Below are 19,850 nucleotides of genomic sequence, written 5' to 3'. Positions count from 1 at the left end.
TTCACAAAAAACAAAAATTGAGGGAAGGAATTAAACATTTTACAAGACTCAAACAGGTAAGGCTATTATTGATATTTCAGCACTGAATTTGTTAATACATCACATTAATTTTATATAGATAAAATAAAAAAAATCTCAAAAACTACATTATATTTTAATAAGAAGAAATTAATTGCAATAATCTACAAACATATTTACCAGAAAAAAAGTGTTCTAAGCAATATAAAACACTAATGTCCAAAGTACTGACTAATGGTTATGTTTTATTGGTTGAGAATAGCTCTCAAGCTAAGGAGTGTGCGATTATCATACCAGATTGTAATGAGACATGGTACCATATAAGTAGTTTAAGATTTACATCACTGGATCAGCTGCACTGACCTGACATAGACCTCAGCCTGTGTAGACACTTTAACAATGTGACTATCTCAAAAGCTAAGAATAATGGCAATATAACACTATGCTGGACTGTAATCTATAGATATTTCATAATAGGTACAGGGGGTCAAGTATTTAAGATCATTTAAAATTTCTGTCAGAAAAAAGAATAAATGGTACAGCATCAGAAGAGTCATGTACACTCAGCATTGGGTTGTACTAGAATACAAGTACCAACATTACCTATTCAGACTGCAAAGTAAGCATTCAGGATTCAGCTCACAGAATGTTTCTAAAAATGTATTCCAGAATACAGCTACTCTATAATAGTTAATACTTAATTCTTTTAAACTACATCTCCTAAAAAATACAGTCAGCCCTCCGTATCCATGGATTCAATCAAACACGGATATTGAAAATCTTAAAAAAATCCAAAAGTTTCAAAAGGCAAAACTTGATTTCAGCTCTACACTGAATCCATGTGAATGAAGTAATGTGTAGGCATATACCGCATTGTAGTCTCCTGACATTTCACAGCTCCTCAGTCTCTCTCCAGCACTTGTTGTTTGAGCATTGTTCACCTTCCGTTTTGTTACTTGTGTTGTGTGTGTGGCTGATTAGTTTAATGTTCAAGCAATGAGAAACTGGATTCTAAATGTTTTCTATTAGGAAGCCTAGCGTTTGTTTCCTTTCTCTCTCTCTCATGATGGCGGCAGCAACGCTGAAGATGGAAAAAAGAGACTGATGGATATCCTGGAGTTCATGCCACGTGGCTAGTATACTTACACTCTTACAGAAATATAGGGACTTCAGTCAAAACTACTTTTTATTTGGACTGCATGCATTTGCAGGCTCCTTCAAACAAAAGTCATTCAGTCCTACAAGGTTGAGGTTTGGTACCTTTTCACAGCTTTTTGGTCTTTTTCCAAGCCTAGAGCTAAATACAGCTGCTGTACCTCACACTTCATTCATCTACAGTGCATTCAGAAAGTATTCAGGCCCTTTCACTTTCTGCACACTTTATTGTGTTGTAGATGTAATTTTATATGGATAAATTTGCCATTTTTGTCCACCAATCTAAACTTAGTAAGCTAAAAGGACAAAGGGAAGAAAAGTTTTCAGAAAGGTTTGCAAATTCATTAAAAATCAAAAACTGAAATCTCTGATTTATGTAAGTATTCAGACCCTTTGTTGTGACACTCCAAATTACGATCTGGGTCATCCTGTTTAATTATTCTTGAGATGGGTCTAGAACTTGATTGAAGTCCATCTGTAGCAAACTGAATTGATTGGATGTAGTTTAGAAAGGGACACACCTGTGTGTATAAGTCCCACAATTGACACTGCATGTCAGGACAAAAACCAAGCCATGAAAAATAAGAAACTCTCTGTAGGTCTCTGCGATCAAATTGTAGTGAGCTACATAAATCAGTGCAGGGGTTTAAAACCATTTCTAAAGCTTTGGGTGTTTCCAAGATCACAATGGCCTCAGTAGTAGTGAAATGGAAGATATTTAAAACCATCAGGACCCTTCCTAGAGTTAGTAAGTAACTGAGTAACCAGGAAGGAAGCACCTTGGTCAGGAACGTGACCATGAAGCCAATGATCACTCTAACAGAGCTTCAGAAGTCCTCTGCTGAGATGAGGGAATCTTTTGGAAAGAACAACCAACACAGCAGCACTCCATCAATCAGGCGTTTATGGTAGAGTGGCTAACTCCTGCTTGGAGTTTGCTAAAAGGTATTTGAAGAACTCTGAGAACATGAGGAAAAATATTTTCTTTCCTGATGAAACTAAAATTGAACTGAATAAAACTATTAGGACTACATCTAGTGAAAACTAGGCACTGCTCATCACCTGCTTAATACTATCCCAGTGAAGCATGGTAGTGGGAGCATCTGGAGTGCTTCTCAGTAGCAGGGAAAGGGAGACCGGTCAGAATTTAGGTGAAGGTGAATGTAGCCAAATTCCAAGAGATCCTTGAAGAAGAGCTGCTCCAGAGTTTATGCGACCGCAGACTGAGGTGACGGTTCACTTTTCACTTTTTGGCCCAAAGCATACAGCCAAGGCAGTACTGGAGTGGCTTCAGGACCAACCTTTGACTATCCTTGAGTTGTCAATCCAAAGTCCATACTTAAAACGTCCATAGAAGATTTGTTGAAAAACCTGCAGATGGTAACTTACAGACGCTTCCCATACCCAAAAACGGTGATTGAGAGAATGGGATATACTGCCCAAATCCAGGTGTGCAAAGTCTGTAGAGGTTTACCAAAGAATGCTCAACCTGCAGTTGCTGCCCAGAGGGGGTTCTACAAAGTACTGAATTGAGGGTCTGAGTACTTACATGAATGAGAGATTTCAGTGTTTGAATTTTAATAAATTTGTGATTTTTCTCTGAAAACATAGTCTTACTTTGTCATTGAGTGTAAACTAATGTGCAAAAAGGCAAATGTATACATTTCCAGTTAAATACACAGTAAAGTATGTAGAAAGTGAATGGGGTCTTAAAACTTTCTGAACTCATTATATTTTCCAATCAACTAGTTCTGATGATGTGGGGTGTATAATCCACTTCTCCTTGTGGTCCGTGAACTACCAGCTTTTCCAAAGATGTTCCTAATGACGAGTAGTTCCTATCTTTCTTAAACTGTGTATTCTGCACTGACACGGGAGCTGTAAAACGTCTGGAAAAGGGTTGGGTTCATGCCGCTGAGCGCAGAGAAAGTTCTGCACACGCGCTCTACAAAAACGTGTAGCTCGAGCAGATCTGCGCAGCCCCCGATAACGACCTCAGTCACCGAACGAACTCATTCGCCGCGCGTGTGTTGTGGCTGCGCAGCTGCTGACGTGCTCAGGTTCCTGCCTGTTGGCGAAAGAGAGCACGTAATGTTCGTGCGACGTGTCGATGTCATGGCAGCCGAGTCTGAGAGAGAACTGCATCCACTGGTGGCACAAGTGGAAGACGTTGTCATTAAGAGGCACGCGGTAGCCTTGTCAAGCTGATGCGCTTTACTGCCTAATGCCGTTGAAAGAACCTGCTCTCGGCTTTAGCTTTTGTTGCTTGTACTTGCTTGCTTATTGCACAAATAAGGTAAGAATGGGCTTGACTAAAAAAAAAATCATCGACCTAAAGTGAGTTCCTGCGTTGCACAAGTCTTAACGCTGCTGGTGGGGTTCAATGTGTGCGAGGAAAGCCCACACCTCTGTTATGGGCAGGTGGCACTGATGCCTGTCTTTTAACTTTCCATGCACTGTATGTCCTGTGCACATGGTCGAAGAAAGCTGCCTTTGTACTTTTTAACTTCATGAAGTAAGATAGAAAATTAATTTTGAAGTTTATATGGTCATTTAGTATGCTGAATAACTTTGAAACAGAAGTAAACTTAGAATGCGTGTCGCATATTTTTATATGTCGTGTTTTATACTGCTTCCTGTACTGCATATACATTTTACGTAGTGATTTCTTGATTGGTTAAGTCATGATGTCTGATGTGACCGTTGATGCAGTGGTTGTCAAATTGTCATATGACCAACTGGCGATGTACATTTACACCCCCACCCCCCCAAAAAAGTGCAATGCAGTACCGGTTAATGATAAACTCATCACAAAAATACGCGCTTATAGCAAACGTCTCGGATTTATCGACTGCCCTACCCGGCAACATGATAGAGTTGTAATCATTGGAAAGGAGCCAGCTGCATTGGTGGAGTTATTAACAAGTATAGTCAAAACTTATACAAATTGTATACATGTCATTTATTAACCTACTTAAACTAGACCAAGATCTCCGGGTAGGGAGATGATTATTGGCTTGTGCCTATCCCAGCTAGCATAATGCACAAGGCAGGAACAAACCCTGGATAGGGTGACAATTCATCGCAATGTGAACACATACACTAGGGCCAGTTTAGCATCACCAATTCACCTAACCTGCAATGCTTTGGACAGTGGGAGGAAACCAGAACTCCTGGAGGAAAGCCACATTGACATAGGGAGAACATGCAAACTCCATGCAGGGAGGACTTGGGATGCTAACCCAGGTCTCCTTACTGCAAGGTAGGAGTGCTACAACTGCGCCACTGTGCCATCCAAATTGTGTACATGTCAATATGATTTTTTTATTGTTTCTTCTACTGAAAACTCAGAGTGCATCCGCGTTTTAATTTACATTTACATGCATTTATTTCCTTCATTGTCTTCTGAATATATTCAGAAACATTTTTCACGTTGTGGTCGTACTATAAAACTTGTCATTGGTTATATCGTGTGCTTGTTCCTCTTGTAATGCTAAGATATATAATCCTTTAAAATGAACAGTATTCAATTCAGTGATCACTATGCATCTCAAAATGCACACCACACTGCAGGCTAAGACTGAAAGTGCACTGTGCTCCTTTTGATTTTTAATGCAACATGTTTAAAGGAAGCAGAAATTACAGTTAGAAACTATCTGTACAAAAGAACACACATTGTCAGGTCTATCCATCTATAACAGCTGTACTCGGTTACACACCTAGAGGTCTGCAGTAGCTCTAGGTTTTTGTTTTAACCAGTTTCCTAATTAGAACCGTGTATTTACTAATAAAGTAGTTTTTTGAGGAGCCCGGTTTTAGTTAACTTGCTTGCTACAATTCAGACCCCTTAATTGCCTATTTTAGTTTTAAACTGATGCATTTAGATTTTAACTGTTGCCCATTTTCTTAACCAGCCATCAGTTAATAGTTATGTACAAATGAAAAAGGAACCACCAACTCTACAGCTAATGTACTTCGTTTTAAACTGTCTACATTCATTGTGAAGTATCTGTGTTAATAAAATGTTTTGAAGTAGATGAGAGAGAAGGGAAGGACCAAAAAACATTTGGATAAAGTCCTTAGAAAACAAAATGGTCTACAATTTTTGTTTTGGAAAAATGAAAGCACTAACAAGCCATATAATATAAAGTTTCACTATATGTTAGACCTTGCTTCTAATTATGAAACTGGTTGAAATGAAAACTTGCAGCCACTGCAGACCTCCAGAACCATAACTGAGTACCTCTGATCAATAATATCCTGACCAAATTTTCATTGTTCCATAATGTGACACAACACACTATTCCAGTGAGTGTGGTAGAGTGGATTATATCGGAGAACGGGCAGTACGGTGTTCTCCTTGGAGTTTCTTCTGATTTAAAATTGAAATTTTTGTTGAATTACATACACAATGCATACAATGGGACAGTCCCAGAAAAAAAATGTTACATCTGGCTAGCTACTCTATGACCATTTCAGGGAAGTTGGAGCACCCTAGGCCATTGTAAAACCAAGCCTTGATAGAGGTGGAATGTGCAATCTCCAAACAGGCAGCTGAGATTTGAACCTAGCAACAACTACCTCCTCAGTTAATCAATCAGAGATCAGATTCCTTAAAAATGTCCGGCTTTTCTCATTTTGTTCAATTACCTACTTATCTTTTAACATTAGAGAGCAAACACAAGTCACAAATGCAGTACACTTATTACATAAAGGAAAACTTGATGGTGCAGTGGTTAACACAACTGCTTTACAGCACCAGAAGACTGGATTCAATAGAGCCAGGTCAGTTTCTATGTAAAGATTGAGGTTTCTGCACATGTCTGTGAACATTTAGCCTCTCACATCCAAAATATATTTGTTAATTAACTATATGCTGCAAGGAACTGGAAACAAGTTAAAGGTTGGTTTCCGCCTTGTCATGTTTTGTTGCAGTGTTTTGGCACTCTGAAGATGAAAAAATCTAAAGAAAATTTTTATTTTTTCTAAAACTATCGTCCCTGAGTAACACTTGATGTCCAGATACTGAAATATTTAATCTGCAAATTGGCTTCTATGAATTTAGCTAACAGATTCAAATATCAAAAATATTCAAGTTCAAATTATAACCAAAAGCATTTATTTTTTGCTGTACATGCTATGAAAAATAATACACATAAGCGTTGAGCATTCTGAATGATTTTCTCAGTGGAATTAAGTATTTACATGGCTAGTAGTAGGAGCAGGGTATGTTATGTACATTTGAGGCACAGTGGTTAGTTCTGCAGACTCAGATCACTAAGAGAATGTATGTTGTGTCATTGTGCCTTGAGATGTACTGGTGCCCAGTACAGGATTGTTTCTTGGCAGGAAAACCGCTTGATCCATGTAAACGTGAATTGGTTTAAGATGGCCTGGAAATGAATGCCAAGTGTCGAGGTACAAGTCCCATCTCTGTCTTTGTGAATTTTTATCCTGGTGCTTTTGTTTTACTTATATATCTCAGAAACTCTAAATTGGTTCTGTTTTAGTGAATGTGGGTATTTTTGTGAGTTTGCTCAGAGTTAGATTGGTGCCCTATCTAGAGCAGGTTCCTGATTTTCACCTTTAAGCACCCAACCTCCCAGAGTTTAAGTAGGTGTTGAACATTAATGGACATTAATGGGCAATCTGTATAATCTGCGCCACTTAAAATACTCTGAGTATCATTCACTTAACAGTTCTTTAAATGAAGTGGGCTCATTCAAAGTAATTTGAAAATGATGTTACTGCAATAGAAAATTCTGTTTTTCTGCGTTGTAAGAAATGTGTATATGTCATAGATATGTATATTTTTAAATATTTTATTAAAAGAGGTACTTAACAGGATCTCAGTCATACATACAGGTAAAGAGGATGCCAGTCTATCAGGTTAATTGTTAGCTCACCTCTGTTTGCCACTCATTGTTTAATTGATGTTAAAAAAATCAAAGTAAAGAATTTTTGATTCTTAAAAAGCAAGTAAATTAATATGGGGAAGATAGTATTGAAACTGAAGAGAATTTAAGTGTACTAAAAATCAGGGCAGTATAAATGTCACACTACTGTTCATTTCTGAGAGTGCAAATAGAGTGGGTGAGCCATCTGAATAAGCAATATGTTTAGTCAAAAACAAGGGTTGGCAACAAGAAACTATCTGGCATAACTGCCAGTAGTCACTGATGCCCTACAGGATCAGAATGGCGATTGATAGATAGAACTGTGCTTTTCCCCAGGGGAAATTTGGCTTTAGCTTTTACAGAAACTCACTAATAAATAAATAAATACACACACAGACAGTATGGTCTGAACTCACACCAGAATGATTAAAAAGAAAGAAAATGTCAAAGTTGGCATTTACAATCGCAGTGAAGCATTATACAGGGTTATAGAAGATGTAAAGGATGTCATTACCCATAAAAGGAGACCATTCTCATAAGAAAAAGAGTCTTCCCAACTCTTTCTTTCTAATATCGTTCATCTGTGTTATGCGACCAGTCCACCCTGAAGTGCTGGTGCCTTCCCTCTTGCTCAGGTAGATGATTCTTCAGTTCGTTGACACCTGAGTTCTTATTTGTTCATGTCTGATTATTGAGATTCTTTACAATGAATTCACTTCTTGTCTCAATTAAGGGAAACCAGATGAAATGGTTTAGTGCTGTGTAAAATGTTCTAAATTTTACATTTATGGTTGCCAAACACAGGAGGATTTGGCAATATCATTTTTATTAGCATGGAATTTCCAGGTTCTGACAAAACCAACATCTGAATTAATTTCATTATATAAAATTTGAAAAAAGCAATTGACTAGAAATTATGTGGCCTTTTTGTATTGAGAGTGCTGTGATATTCTCCTGAATCATTTCCTCTGAAGTTTATTTTCAGGAAAAAAATGTGTTACTGTTTTTTGTACTAATTAACTAGAAAATTAGTTGTGACCTTAAAACTCCCATGCTGCAGCCATAAATGAATGTGAATATGACAGATTGGGAAGGTGTGATGCCATAAATGGTAATTCAGAAAACTCCTGAATCACATGAATGTAGCATATATCTGGCAAATGGTCAAAGCACCTGTAGGAAACCCAAGTTGGAGGTGCAATCTGTTCCTAGCGAATGAAGAGCCTGGGCAGCTCTACTTAGTATACTGTAAACAATGACTGACAGTACATATTGCATCAAAAATTATAATATTTTTTGCAGAACAAGAGCTACTGGAAAATGTATTTTGTGTAAAAAAAAAAAAAAAGTTGTAAGCACGGATTTTATCACACATGATAAAAGATGTTTATACAGTATATGAGGTTTTTGTTAATGCTTATATTCAAATATACAGTGCATCCGGAAAGTATTCACAGCGTATCACTTTTTCCACATTTTGTTATGTTACAGCCTTATTCCAAAATGGATTAAATACATTTTTCCTCAGAATTCTACACACAACACCCCATAATGACAATGTGAAAAAAAGTTTACTTGAGGTTTTTGCAAATTTATTCAAAATAAAAAAAATTGAGAAAGCACATGTACATAAGTATTCACAGCCTTTGCCATGAAGCTCAAAATTAAGCTCAGGTGCATCCTGTTTCCCCTGATCATCCTTGAGATGTTTCTGCAGCTTAATTGGCGTCCACCTGTGGTAAATTCAATTGATTGAACATGATTTGGAAAGGCACACACCTGTCAATATAAAGTCCCACAGTTGACAGTTCATGTCAGAGCACAAAACAAGCATGAAGTCAAAGGAATTGTCTGTAGACCTCCGAGACAGCATTGTCTCAAGGCACAGATCTGGGGAAGGTTGCAGAAAAATTTCTGCTGCTTTGAGCAAAGTGGCCTCCATTATCCGTAAGTGGAAGAAGTTTGAAACCACCAGGACTCTTCCTAGAGCTGGCCGGTCATCTAAACTGAGCGATCGGGGGAGAAGGGCCTTAGTCAGGGAGGTGACCAAAAACCCGATGGTCAGTCTGTCAGAGCTCCAGAGGTCCTTTGTGGAGAGAGGAGAACCTTCCAGAAGGACAACCATCTCTGCAGCAATCCACCAATCAGGCCTGTATGGTAGAGTGGCCAGACGGAAGCCACTCCTTAGTATAAGGCACATGGCAGCCCGCCTGGAGTTTGCCAAAAGGCACCTAAAGGACTCTCAGACCATGAGAAACAAAATTCTCTGGTCTGATGAGACAAAGGTTGAACTCTTTGGTGTGAATGCCAGGCGTCACATTTGGAGGAAACCAGGCACCGCTCATCACCAGGCCAATATCATCCCTACAGTGAGGCATGGTGGTGGCAGCATCATGCTGTGGGGATGTTTTTCAGCGGCAGGAACTGGGAGACTAGTCAGGATAAAAGGAAAATGACTGCAGCAATGTACAGAGACATCCTGGGTGAAAACCTGCTCCAGAGTACTCTTTACCTCGGACTGGTGTGACGGTTCACCTTTCAGCAGGACAACGACCTTACGCATACAGCCAATATATCAAAGGAGTGGCTTCAGGACAACTCTGTGAATGTCCTTGAGTGGCCCAGCCAGAACCCAGACTTGAATCCGATTGAACATCTCTGGAGAGATCTTAAAATGGCTGTGCACTGACGCTTCCCATCAACCTGATGGAGCTTGAGAGGTGCTGCAAAGAGGAATGGACGAAATTGGCCAAGGATAGGTGTGCCAAGCTTGTGGCATCATATTCAAAAAGACTTGAGGCTGTAATTGCTGCCAAAGGTGTCATCGACAAAGTATTGAGCAAAGGCCGTGAATACTTATGTACATGTGATTTCCCAGTTTTTTTATTTTTAATAAATTTGCAAAAACCTCAAGTAAACTTTTTTCATGTTGTCATTATGGGGTGTTGTGTGTAGAATTATGAGGAAAAAAATTAATTAAATTCATTTTGGAATAGGGCTGTAACATAACAAAATGTGGAAAAAGTGATGCGCTGTGAATACTTTCCAGATGCACTGTATAGTGTAAAATGCCTATCAAGCAACCTTTGGATATGTTTACTTCAGGATGGACAGCTGAGTTGTAGATGCCCACTTCAAATCATGGTTCAGAAGCCTGATCAAACAATTTCCAAATAATTTAAGTATTTCTTTGATTTTGTTGCAAGTGAAATTCCTATTTTTTGTGATTTGGAATAGTTGAACCTTTTACAACTCTGCTAAGCTCCACTTTATTCCCTGCCTGGTCAGCATCTCTTTGTAGTTTGTTCATGTGGAGCTTCTCTTGGTATTTTCACTTGCCAAAGACTTTTTTATTAGCTTAATTTCCAATTTGAATTTAGTAGTATGTGGAAGTATCCTTTGTCCCCACTCCCAATCCTAGGTTAGGGTTTGCGTTAATAATGATGCTGCTAGTGTAGTCACGGCTCCCTGAGTGTAATTGAAAACTAATAGATGATTTTTTTTCAGTGCATTCAGTGTACCTTTAATTAGTCTGATTTACGAGCTAGTGCTTTACAAGAGTTGTGAACAGAACAAACAAAACCATAGTTTGAGTCTGGACTTGTACTGTGACTTAGCATATGTTGTTGAGTTCACCTAGTTTTGGATGTGTAATTTTGGGGTCAGAAGTATGAGGCAAGGAAGGAGGCAACAAGTAAATGTCAATTTTATTTATATAGCACATTTAAAACAACATAGGAATGCTGTGGCCAAACTGCTTTACAATAATAGAATAAAAGAAAAACATACAATTAACATGAATAACATAAATAGAAATAAAATAAATGAACATAAATAAAATAAATAATAAATGAAGCAATGTTACATCATCACAATGAGGAAACCATCAGTATTGATGAAGGACACGGAATGCAAATGAATAGAAATGAGTCTTTAATCTTGTTTTGAACAGGTCAATTGTAGATGACTCCTTTATGTGATGAGGTAAAGAGTTCCACAGGCGAGGAGCAGCAGCGGTAAAAGCTCTGTCCCCCCTTAGTTTTACACTTGGTATGAGGGACAACAAGAGACAACTGACCAGAAGATCTATGCACTCTAGATGGCTGGTGTAAAATGCACAATTCGGATAAATAGGCAGGAGCAAGCAAAATCAATTCGAAAACTGACAGGCAGCCAGTGTAAAGAAGCTAATATTGGAGAAACAGAATCAGACTTTCTTGCCCCAACCAGAAAGCGAGCGGCAGCATTCTGAACCAATTGTAACCTGCGCATCAGGGATTTACTAATCCCAGAATACAGCGAGTTGCAGTAGTCAAGGTGAGAAAAGATTAAAGCATGAGTAGCTTTCTCAAGAAGATAAAAAAGGCTTGATCTTACCTAATAGACAAAGCTGGAAAAAGCAACTCTTGACTACAGAATTAACCTGTTTCTCAAAAGAGAGGTTACTGTCAAAGATAACACCAAGATTGCGGACTTGTGGTTAGCAAAGGACAGAGAAAGCTGAAAATTCAAAGACCAGTTTGGGCTTTAGCTGATGGACCCACTATAAGCACCTCTGTTTTATTTTGATTCAGACCAAGAAAATTATTAGCCATCCAGGATCTTAGTTCAGAAAGACAGTTGTGCAGTTGATTTATTGCGGAGTTGCAGACAGGAATATCAACCTGTGTATCATCAGCATAGCAGTGAAAAGAAATGTTAAATTTCCTAAAAGTAGCTACAATAGGGTGAAGGTATATTGAGAACAAAATAGGACCCAAAATGGATCCCCTGAGGAACACCACATTTAAGAGGAAAAGTAGACGAAAAAGAGGAATTTAAAGTCACTGAAAAGTGTCTACCAGTTAGATATGACCTGAACCAGTTAAGAGCAGCCCCTTTAAGCCCAACAAGATGTTCAAGCCGCAACAGCAATATCTCATGGTCAATAGTGTCAAAGGCAGCAGACAGGACAAGGACTGCTGCGCCACCTGAGTCAGTAATAATAGAGATGTCATTGAATACTTTAAGGAGGGCCGTCTCAACACCATGGTAACGCTTAAAACCAAATTGGTAGATCTCAAATAAATTATTGGAGTTAAGGTGATCAACCAATTGATTATAAATAATTCTTTCTAATATTTTAGCCAGAAATGGAAATTGGGAATTCGGGCAAAATTTGGCTAAAACTCCATGATCTAATTCTGCCTTTTTAAACAGGGATGTACCGCAGCAGGTTTAAAAAATGAGGGCACAACTCCCTCACTAATAGAACCATTGATAATGGTTAGTAAAGATGGACCCAAAACATCAAAAGCTTCCACTACGAGGCGTGGTGGTACAATATCAAGAGAACTGAGAGCTGGTTTAAGGGTGTCAATAGTTCTTTTTAACTGTGAAAGTGAGACAAGATCAAAAGATTCCAAGACAATACCATGATTAGCAGTAGGAAGTTCATAGCCAGTTGGAACAATACCATAGCGAATTTTATCAATTTTACTGACAAAGAATCAAAGAAACTGCTCACGTGAAAGAACAGTGCTATTTAATCCCATTACAGAATGAGGGTGATTGGCCGCATTATTTGAATTAAATAAGATCCTAGGATTCTTAGAATGACGGGATACTAAATCGGCGAAGAAATCATGTTTAGCTTTCATTACTGCAACCTGGAAGTTGAATAGAGAAGTCCTAAAAATCTGTTAAGAAACAATCTGTCCATCTTTTTTCCAACGCCATTCTGCAGTTCGATAGGCGTGGTGCAGTGATCGCGTAGTTTCATTTAGCCAGGGAGCAGGTCTTCCCTTAGTACAGCGTAGAGTATCTTTAGCGAGCAATTGAGTCTAAAACCGTTTTACAAGAAGAATTAAATTCTAAGACAGAATCATCGATACCATCATATTGGATATGTACATCAAGACTAGAGAATATGGTTTAAAAATCTGATATAATAGAAGAATTTAAAAAGCAAGAGCAGTGCAGAGCACAATTAGTAGTAGGGATATCTACAGTGATATTCAAATCCATCATTATAGAAAAGTGATCAGTAAAAGAAACATTGCGTAAATCAATGTTACTCTTACACGTGATATTTCAGTTAATAAGATCAAGGGTGTGACTGAGAGAGTAAGTTGGCGTATTAATATGCTGGATAAAATCAAATGAGTCCAATAGTGATAAAAAGTCACTAACCAAAGGTTTCGATTGACAACAAACATGAATGTTAAAATCATCAACAATAAATACTTTGTCATGGGAGAGGGTGATATCAGCCAGAAGATCAGAGAATTCAGAAATGAAGATATCATTAATTACAGGAGGTCTATAAACCACAGCAAACAACAAAGAAGGGGAGCTGCACACTTCGAAAAGTTGCAGTTTGAAGCTACTAATCGGACCCTTTGTAAGGCTTTGTAAGAACATACTTTTAAAAACAGTGGCAATATACCCCCACGATGAGTCAGCCAAGGAGAGTTTAAAAATGAATAACTTGATGGTACCAAGTCAGTGAACTTTGGAGAGTAACCATTTACAATCCAGGTCTCAGTGATGGAAAAGAAATCCAGATTATTTGAGATAATAAAGTCTTGCAGAATAAATGTTTTATTAGATACTGATGTCACGTTCAAGAGAGCAGCCTTGATAGAAGTAGAAGAGCTTGCTGTGGGATGACCATGGGTGAGTGTGTGAAGATGATAATAAATGATAAATGATTTACTAGTATTATGGCCAAATTAACCAATGGAAAGATGGAATGCTAAAGTAGATATACAGTAATCCCTCCTCGATCGCGGGGCTTGAGTTCCAGAACCCCCGCGATAGATGAAAATCCGTGAAGTAGAAACCATATGTTTGTATGGTTATTTTTATATATTTTAAGCCCTTATAAACTCTCCCACACTGTTATTATTATTAGAGCCCTCTAGACATGAAATAACACCCTTTAGTCAAAGGTTTAAACTGTGCTCCATGACAAGACAGAGATGACAGTTCTTTCTCACAATTAAAAGAATGCAAACATATCTTCCTCTTCAAAGAATGCGTGTCAGGAGCAGAGAATGTCAGAGAGAGAGAGCGAGAGAAAAGCAAACAATCAAAAAATCAATACGTGCTTTTAAGTATGCCGAAGCACCGATAAAGCGGCATTTTGTAGAGGAGCGTCCGTATCCTCTAGGCAAACAGCCTCTGTGCAAACAGCCCCTCTGCTCACACCCCCTCCGTCAGGCAGAGAGAGTGAGAGAGACAGAGAAAAGCAAACAATCAAGCACCGCTTGGGAAGCATATCGTATATCATTGAGGAGTTTTATTTAATATGTAATACATGCTCTGATTGGGTAGCTTCTAAGCCATCCGCCAATAGCGTTCCTTGTATGAAATCAACTGGGCAAACAAACTGAGGAAGCATGTACCATAAATTAAAAGACACATTGTCCGCAGAAATCCGCGAACCAGCAAAAAATCTGTGATATATATTTATATATGCTTACATTTAAAATCCGATGGAGTGAAGTCGAAAGTCGGTCGATATAGCGAGGGATCACTGTAATTATTTTCAGACTATCTTCTGCATGAAACTGTAGATACACAGGTTTCTTTGAAAGACTGGAAAGCCTGCCTTCAGTTTAGCATGTTTTTTTGTTGTGGTGTGAGCCCTAAGTGGTAGTAGAGCAGTTTTGAAAAATTACTTCTGCTGCTATTGTGCATTTTGTACTATATCCACATATACAGTATAGGTGACCCCTGTCTGCATATTTAGTAGTTTTCAAGAGTGCTCATTCAAGCATGTTCATTCAGTTTGTATTGTCAGCAACTGGCCTGTTATCTTAATTATTTTGCATATAGTAAGGTGGTTTTGATGTCAAGAAAGTCTGCTGAGCAGAGCAGAAAGAGATACCTACAGGTATTGAGGCTTGAGATGGTCATTTTTGAGATAAGCTGATTTCTGGTTTGCAGCAGGGGTTCTTCTACATCTCTCGGGTTGTTGGAAATATTGAGCTTTAATGGACTATGTTCAAGTCCTTAGTAATGGGGGTGGCTAAATATACTTTTAGGTGAAAACCGATTGGTGCCTGTCTGGAGGCAATCCCTAGATCTATTGGTGAATTATTTGTAAAGTCATCGGACTGAAGGAAATTCCTTTGTGCATGTTTAGAAGAAGCCTGTCTAGGTTGAATTATGACATATTGCCAGGCCAAGAAGATGGCATCTGTAGACTTGCTGAAGTGAGCACATTTGTGGGAACAGCTTGAGAGGTCTGCAGTGAATGACTTGCATACAGGTAGGTACCAGATAGGTTCATGAAAATCATTTGACTACACAGACTTGTTGCAGTTGGTGGAATATCATTCTTGCTGTGCTCAACATGTGTAGGGGAATATTGACCTCAGTTTGGGATGGTGTCAATGGAACACTTGGAGAAACAGTTTACCCTTTGGGTATGCTCTTTTCAGAAGAAGTGGTACTAGAAGAGTCTTGTCTGGATAAAATTGTCTGTGGCAGTGAGATATGATTAGGAATGCTAAAAGCACTAGACATTATAATTGTAACTTTTTTAGCATGCAGTTTCATCATTGTTTGGAAATTTGAACTGAAAACTTGAACTTGGCAAACTATATGAATAGTTTTTCAATCCGACATGAATGTGTATATCACTTACTAAGGGAGCTTGCACCAGTGCCTGGAAAGGTGGGATTGAGAGTGCAATTGGTTGTTTATGGATGCTGGAATAATTCTTCTTGACAGAGAAAGGAGTTTAGCAATCTAGGAGTGCATTTGGTGAAGAGCATCTGATTCATTCAGTGTAGAGTCAAGCTTGAAAGGAATATATTTCTCTGCTGGCCAGAGAGCATCTGGCAATTCTCCTGAAGGAGCTGGCGATGGTTGTTATGGATAAAGGAAATTAATTTACTTTACTAATTTACTTCATCATTTTTCTGTCACTGATCTTACCGATAGAAGTAGATGGAAATCGAATGAAGACAAGTACGAGTGATTAAAGAGATGGTTTAGCTGTAGCAATGAAAAATTTCCATATGCCATGGCTATGTTCCCTGCTTTGTGCTTCTTGATATTAATCAACAGAGAGTATTGTATTTATTTGTACTGCATAACAATAGGTATTACACATGAGTCAAATCAAGTAATGTTAATATTCTTTCTATTTTAGTAATTATGTGGGTGTTTCATCCTGTATTTGCTCTAGTGGTTTTGTCAGAGTGGATGTGCACGTTAGTTTAATTGGCGACTAGGTATTTGCCCAGTAAAAGTGAGTGTATACCCCGAGATATTCTAACACCTTGTCCGGGGTTAGCATCTGTTATAGATTAATCAGGCTTGGCAGATGAATGGATAGATCTGACTGCTTATACTATATCCTAAGTGTTAATTGTTTATTTTAAGAGGAGTTCTTATTTGTTCTATGTTGAATATGTAATAGTTTGTTCTAGTTCCTTCTTGTTTTTTTTGCTTTTGCTGTAGGCTTAGATATCACCTGCATCTAAAAAGAAAGTCCTCATCAATTGATGTAATGTTGTTTTGTCAAAAGCCTTTCTAAGAGTGCCATGCTTTTTCTTTCAACCCTCCCTTCTGTACATTAGTGATGTAAAAGATCTGCTAGTAGTAGATTAGTTGTTTGTGGCTGTATTAATCTTATATAATCTCTTAGTTTACTTAGTGTTAAATGTTAATGTAAAGTAGTTCTTGTATGTTTCAGTTAATCTGTTGTTTGTTTTCCAGTATGTCCTGTCTGTCTTGAAATTCACGTACCCCACCCTGTTTCAGGGGTAAGTAGAAAACACACATGATTAAAGTAAAGTCACATTTTATAACTTTTTTCTGTGCAATCCTAAGCATTCGGTATACCATTCAGTTTTAATCATTTCCATCTTAAGATCTCATGATTTAAAGATTTTTGGTTTTCTGCGAATATTTTTAATGGGGAATATTAGGACATCTATGCAATTCTAAAATGTAGACACATGTGCTGTATAGCAATGTGTGAAAACCCTTAGGGTTATTCATGAATTGTGTTTTTATGACTTAAGACCCTAAACGTGACAAGAGATTTAGAAAACAAGTAGATCTTGTATAAAGTCATAACATTATTGTTGTACCCAATGTAACAAGAAGGCGAGTTGAAAAATCTTTGCAACATGGCACACAACTGCAATAGATTTGCTTTGTTTTAAATTATGCATCTTGTAATATAGATTACATAGCTGAATAGTTACAGCATTGGCTATATATATTGGTGACAACCTTTTATGTTTAAAGCATCAAAGAGTAGTGTTGATGTAGTGTACAGTCTTGAAAATTACTGTAGTAATTTTATTTGTGGAGATGGAGAAATGATAGTTCGGGAAGTCTATTCCTTAAAGGATTGTTCAGTTGTAACAAGATTTAATTTCAGATGCACTCAGACATTTTCAATCATTATAACTGAATTTTAGTCCTTACGTAAAACTGGTTTCTTTCATTGCAGAGGCCAGGATGGATTTTAACTCAAAAGACCAAATTGATTTTTATTGTGCTTTAATGATTTTATTATACTGTACACTTGAAAGGCACTGCATAACAAAGCTGGCTGGTGTTTCAAGTTAACTTATGGTTTTGGTCTCAAACGTTACTGATAGATGTGTTTTTATTAAGAAAACTGACTGATTTCAAGTGAGAACTTCATTTTGCTGCGCACACGATACAAAAAAGTTGAACTTGGTAAATGTTATAAGTTAACATGAGAACATTTGTTTATTACAGCTGCATTATTCATTCAAATGAATGGCTTTAACTTTAGCCAGCAATATACACAGGTGGACAAAGACTCTATGTGCAATGACAGAAAACACAAATCAAACAATGTTTAGATTTAGTAAGTTAAAAAGATCTGTTGATTGGTAATTCACACTGCATCCACTATTCTTTTGAACATTCAGTAATTGGTAAGGCATATTGTGCATGTTATACAGGTATCACATTAATAAGAAAGCACAATTGAACTGAACTAAACAGACACATATTTTACCATATTAAGCACATATCTGCTTAGGCAAGATATTCCAGTTTTACTTTGAAAAGTTTGTTGTCAAAGATGCAGCCTGTGCTTCCTAACAATAGTAGGAGTGTGTAGTTAACTGTGTTTCAAACCTAGAATTTTTTCTTATTGTAGGTTTAATTTGTAAAATGTAATAAGATAAATTATTGTAAAATTAGCAGCTTCATTATTTTTGAAAATATTCTTCCCATACCTGTGAAGTACTATTGATGCTGTTTGTGTAAACTGCTTTAGTGAGATTTTAGTCAAAGTAATGTGATCACTCTCTGATAAATCATTTCTGTTAACAGGTGGCAGACATTTGTTGGTGGATGGCTGCTAGTATTTTGTGGGAGACTAGGATGGGTGGAGATCACCCACTTTTCCAGGTATTCTTTGAAATATTTTAAAGCCCAATATGTACTTTATTTATAATAATGGGGTTTTGTATTTGTAAGACATTTATGTCTACTGGAGGATTATGAGCTGATATTTTGCTGAGAGTACCGATTATTTAGTTACAACCTAAGCCATCTACACTTTAATAAATCTGTTCACCCTTTCTCCCCCCATCCCACCGTTTTTTTAATATTTTTTCATCTATTATTGTCTATTTGTTCTGGGGACTGTGGTTTGATTCCATAGTCCAAAGACATGCAATTAATTTGTCTGCTATAGTTTTTTATTTGCCCTCTTGCTTGCTATTATTGTTAAAATCTTGAAATTTTCATTTCTTAATTTCCTTTAATTCTCATGTCATTTTTTCATCCACAGGTCTACAGCAGTTTCCTGGCTACCAGGTTCTCTGCTTTTTGTAGTTAATATCTATGCTGGATCTAGATCATTATCTAAACTGGTATGCAAGAGTGTTTTTTTCTTCTTTTTTCTGATTTCTGCTGAAATCTTTGTCATTAGAAGATTACTTTATTGGCTTTCATTGTTCTCTGTTTTTATTAACAAGAAAGTATTTTAAATGCCAATAACTTATTTTACACATAGATGTGCTTTGACCTGTGCCTCTTGTATATGTTACAAAATTATAACTTTAAATAAACATGAATTAAAGCATTCAAGCGATAGAGGTTTGTCTGTAAAACAGAAATATATTTTCAAATTGTGTTGTCTAGATGTTGCTTTCTTAGGCTATCTGTAATTTTAACTCACGATGGAAATAAAGTACATTTTTTATTTAGAAGAGACATAATTTCGTTTCCTTCTTTAAATAGATTTGAACTGATGGGAAATATCAAACTGATGACCTAACATCACTATTTTGACTAGATATTTTCACAGAAACAAAAAAAAATTTTACTGAGCAGTTATTGGATTCTAGAATTTCACATTGACATTAGCCCATACTAGGTTAAAGACTAGAGGATTTCCCAAGCAACATATAGATTAGGGAAAGAAATAACACTCTTGTCACAAGAGAGAAATCACAGATTATCTTTAGCTACAGCAATGAATTGGCTTAAAACATACATACATCCTTCATCTGAAAATTTCTTTTTGTCTGGGTCTGAGTTTCAGGGAGCCAGTGTAGCAGATGGTACAAGGGAGGAATATTATTTGTTTAACTTTTTTCTTTTACTTCAGGTAATACTGTATATAGTCAGCTAACAATAGCCCATAAAAGTAAAACAAATGTCTTGTCTAAGTGAAAACTTAAATAACATAATGTCCTGTAGGCTACAGATATGAGTACTACATTCAGTCATACTTTTGTGTGCAGCTATGTGGGGTAATTACATTCAGTCTTCTATCACCATCAT

General features: G+C 37.3%; 1 protein-coding gene across 2 annotated transcripts in view; it reads left to right on the top strand.

Annotated features, from left to right (window-relative positions):
* The first annotated feature begins 3,258 nt into the window (after positions 1-3,258).
* The window catches only part of LOC120530326 (transmembrane protein 241), a 108,050-nt gene continuing 91,458 nt past the window's right edge, over positions 3,259-19,850 (top strand). For both annotated transcript variants that reach the window (XM_039754734.1, XM_039754732.1), the window contains exons 1-4: positions 3,259-3,469; positions 16,785-16,831; positions 18,390-18,467; positions 18,853-18,934. In XM_039754734.1, coding sequence (XP_039610668.1) covers positions 3,398-3,469; positions 16,785-16,831; positions 18,390-18,467; positions 18,853-18,934 — 279 coding nt within the window. In that variant the 5' untranslated portion in view covers positions 3,259-3,397. The remainder of the gene's footprint in view (positions 3,470-16,784; positions 16,832-18,389; positions 18,468-18,852; positions 18,935-19,850) is intronic.

The sequence above is a fragment of the Polypterus senegalus genome, chromosome 5 (genome assembly GCF_016835505.1).
Source record: "Polypterus senegalus isolate Bchr_013 chromosome 5, ASM1683550v1, whole genome shotgun sequence".
Taxonomy (NCBI): domain Eukaryota; kingdom Metazoa; phylum Chordata; class Cladistia; order Polypteriformes; family Polypteridae; genus Polypterus; species Polypterus senegalus.
The sequence above is the reverse complement of the archived record's forward strand: the minus strand, read 5'-3'. Positions and strand labels throughout refer to the sequence as shown.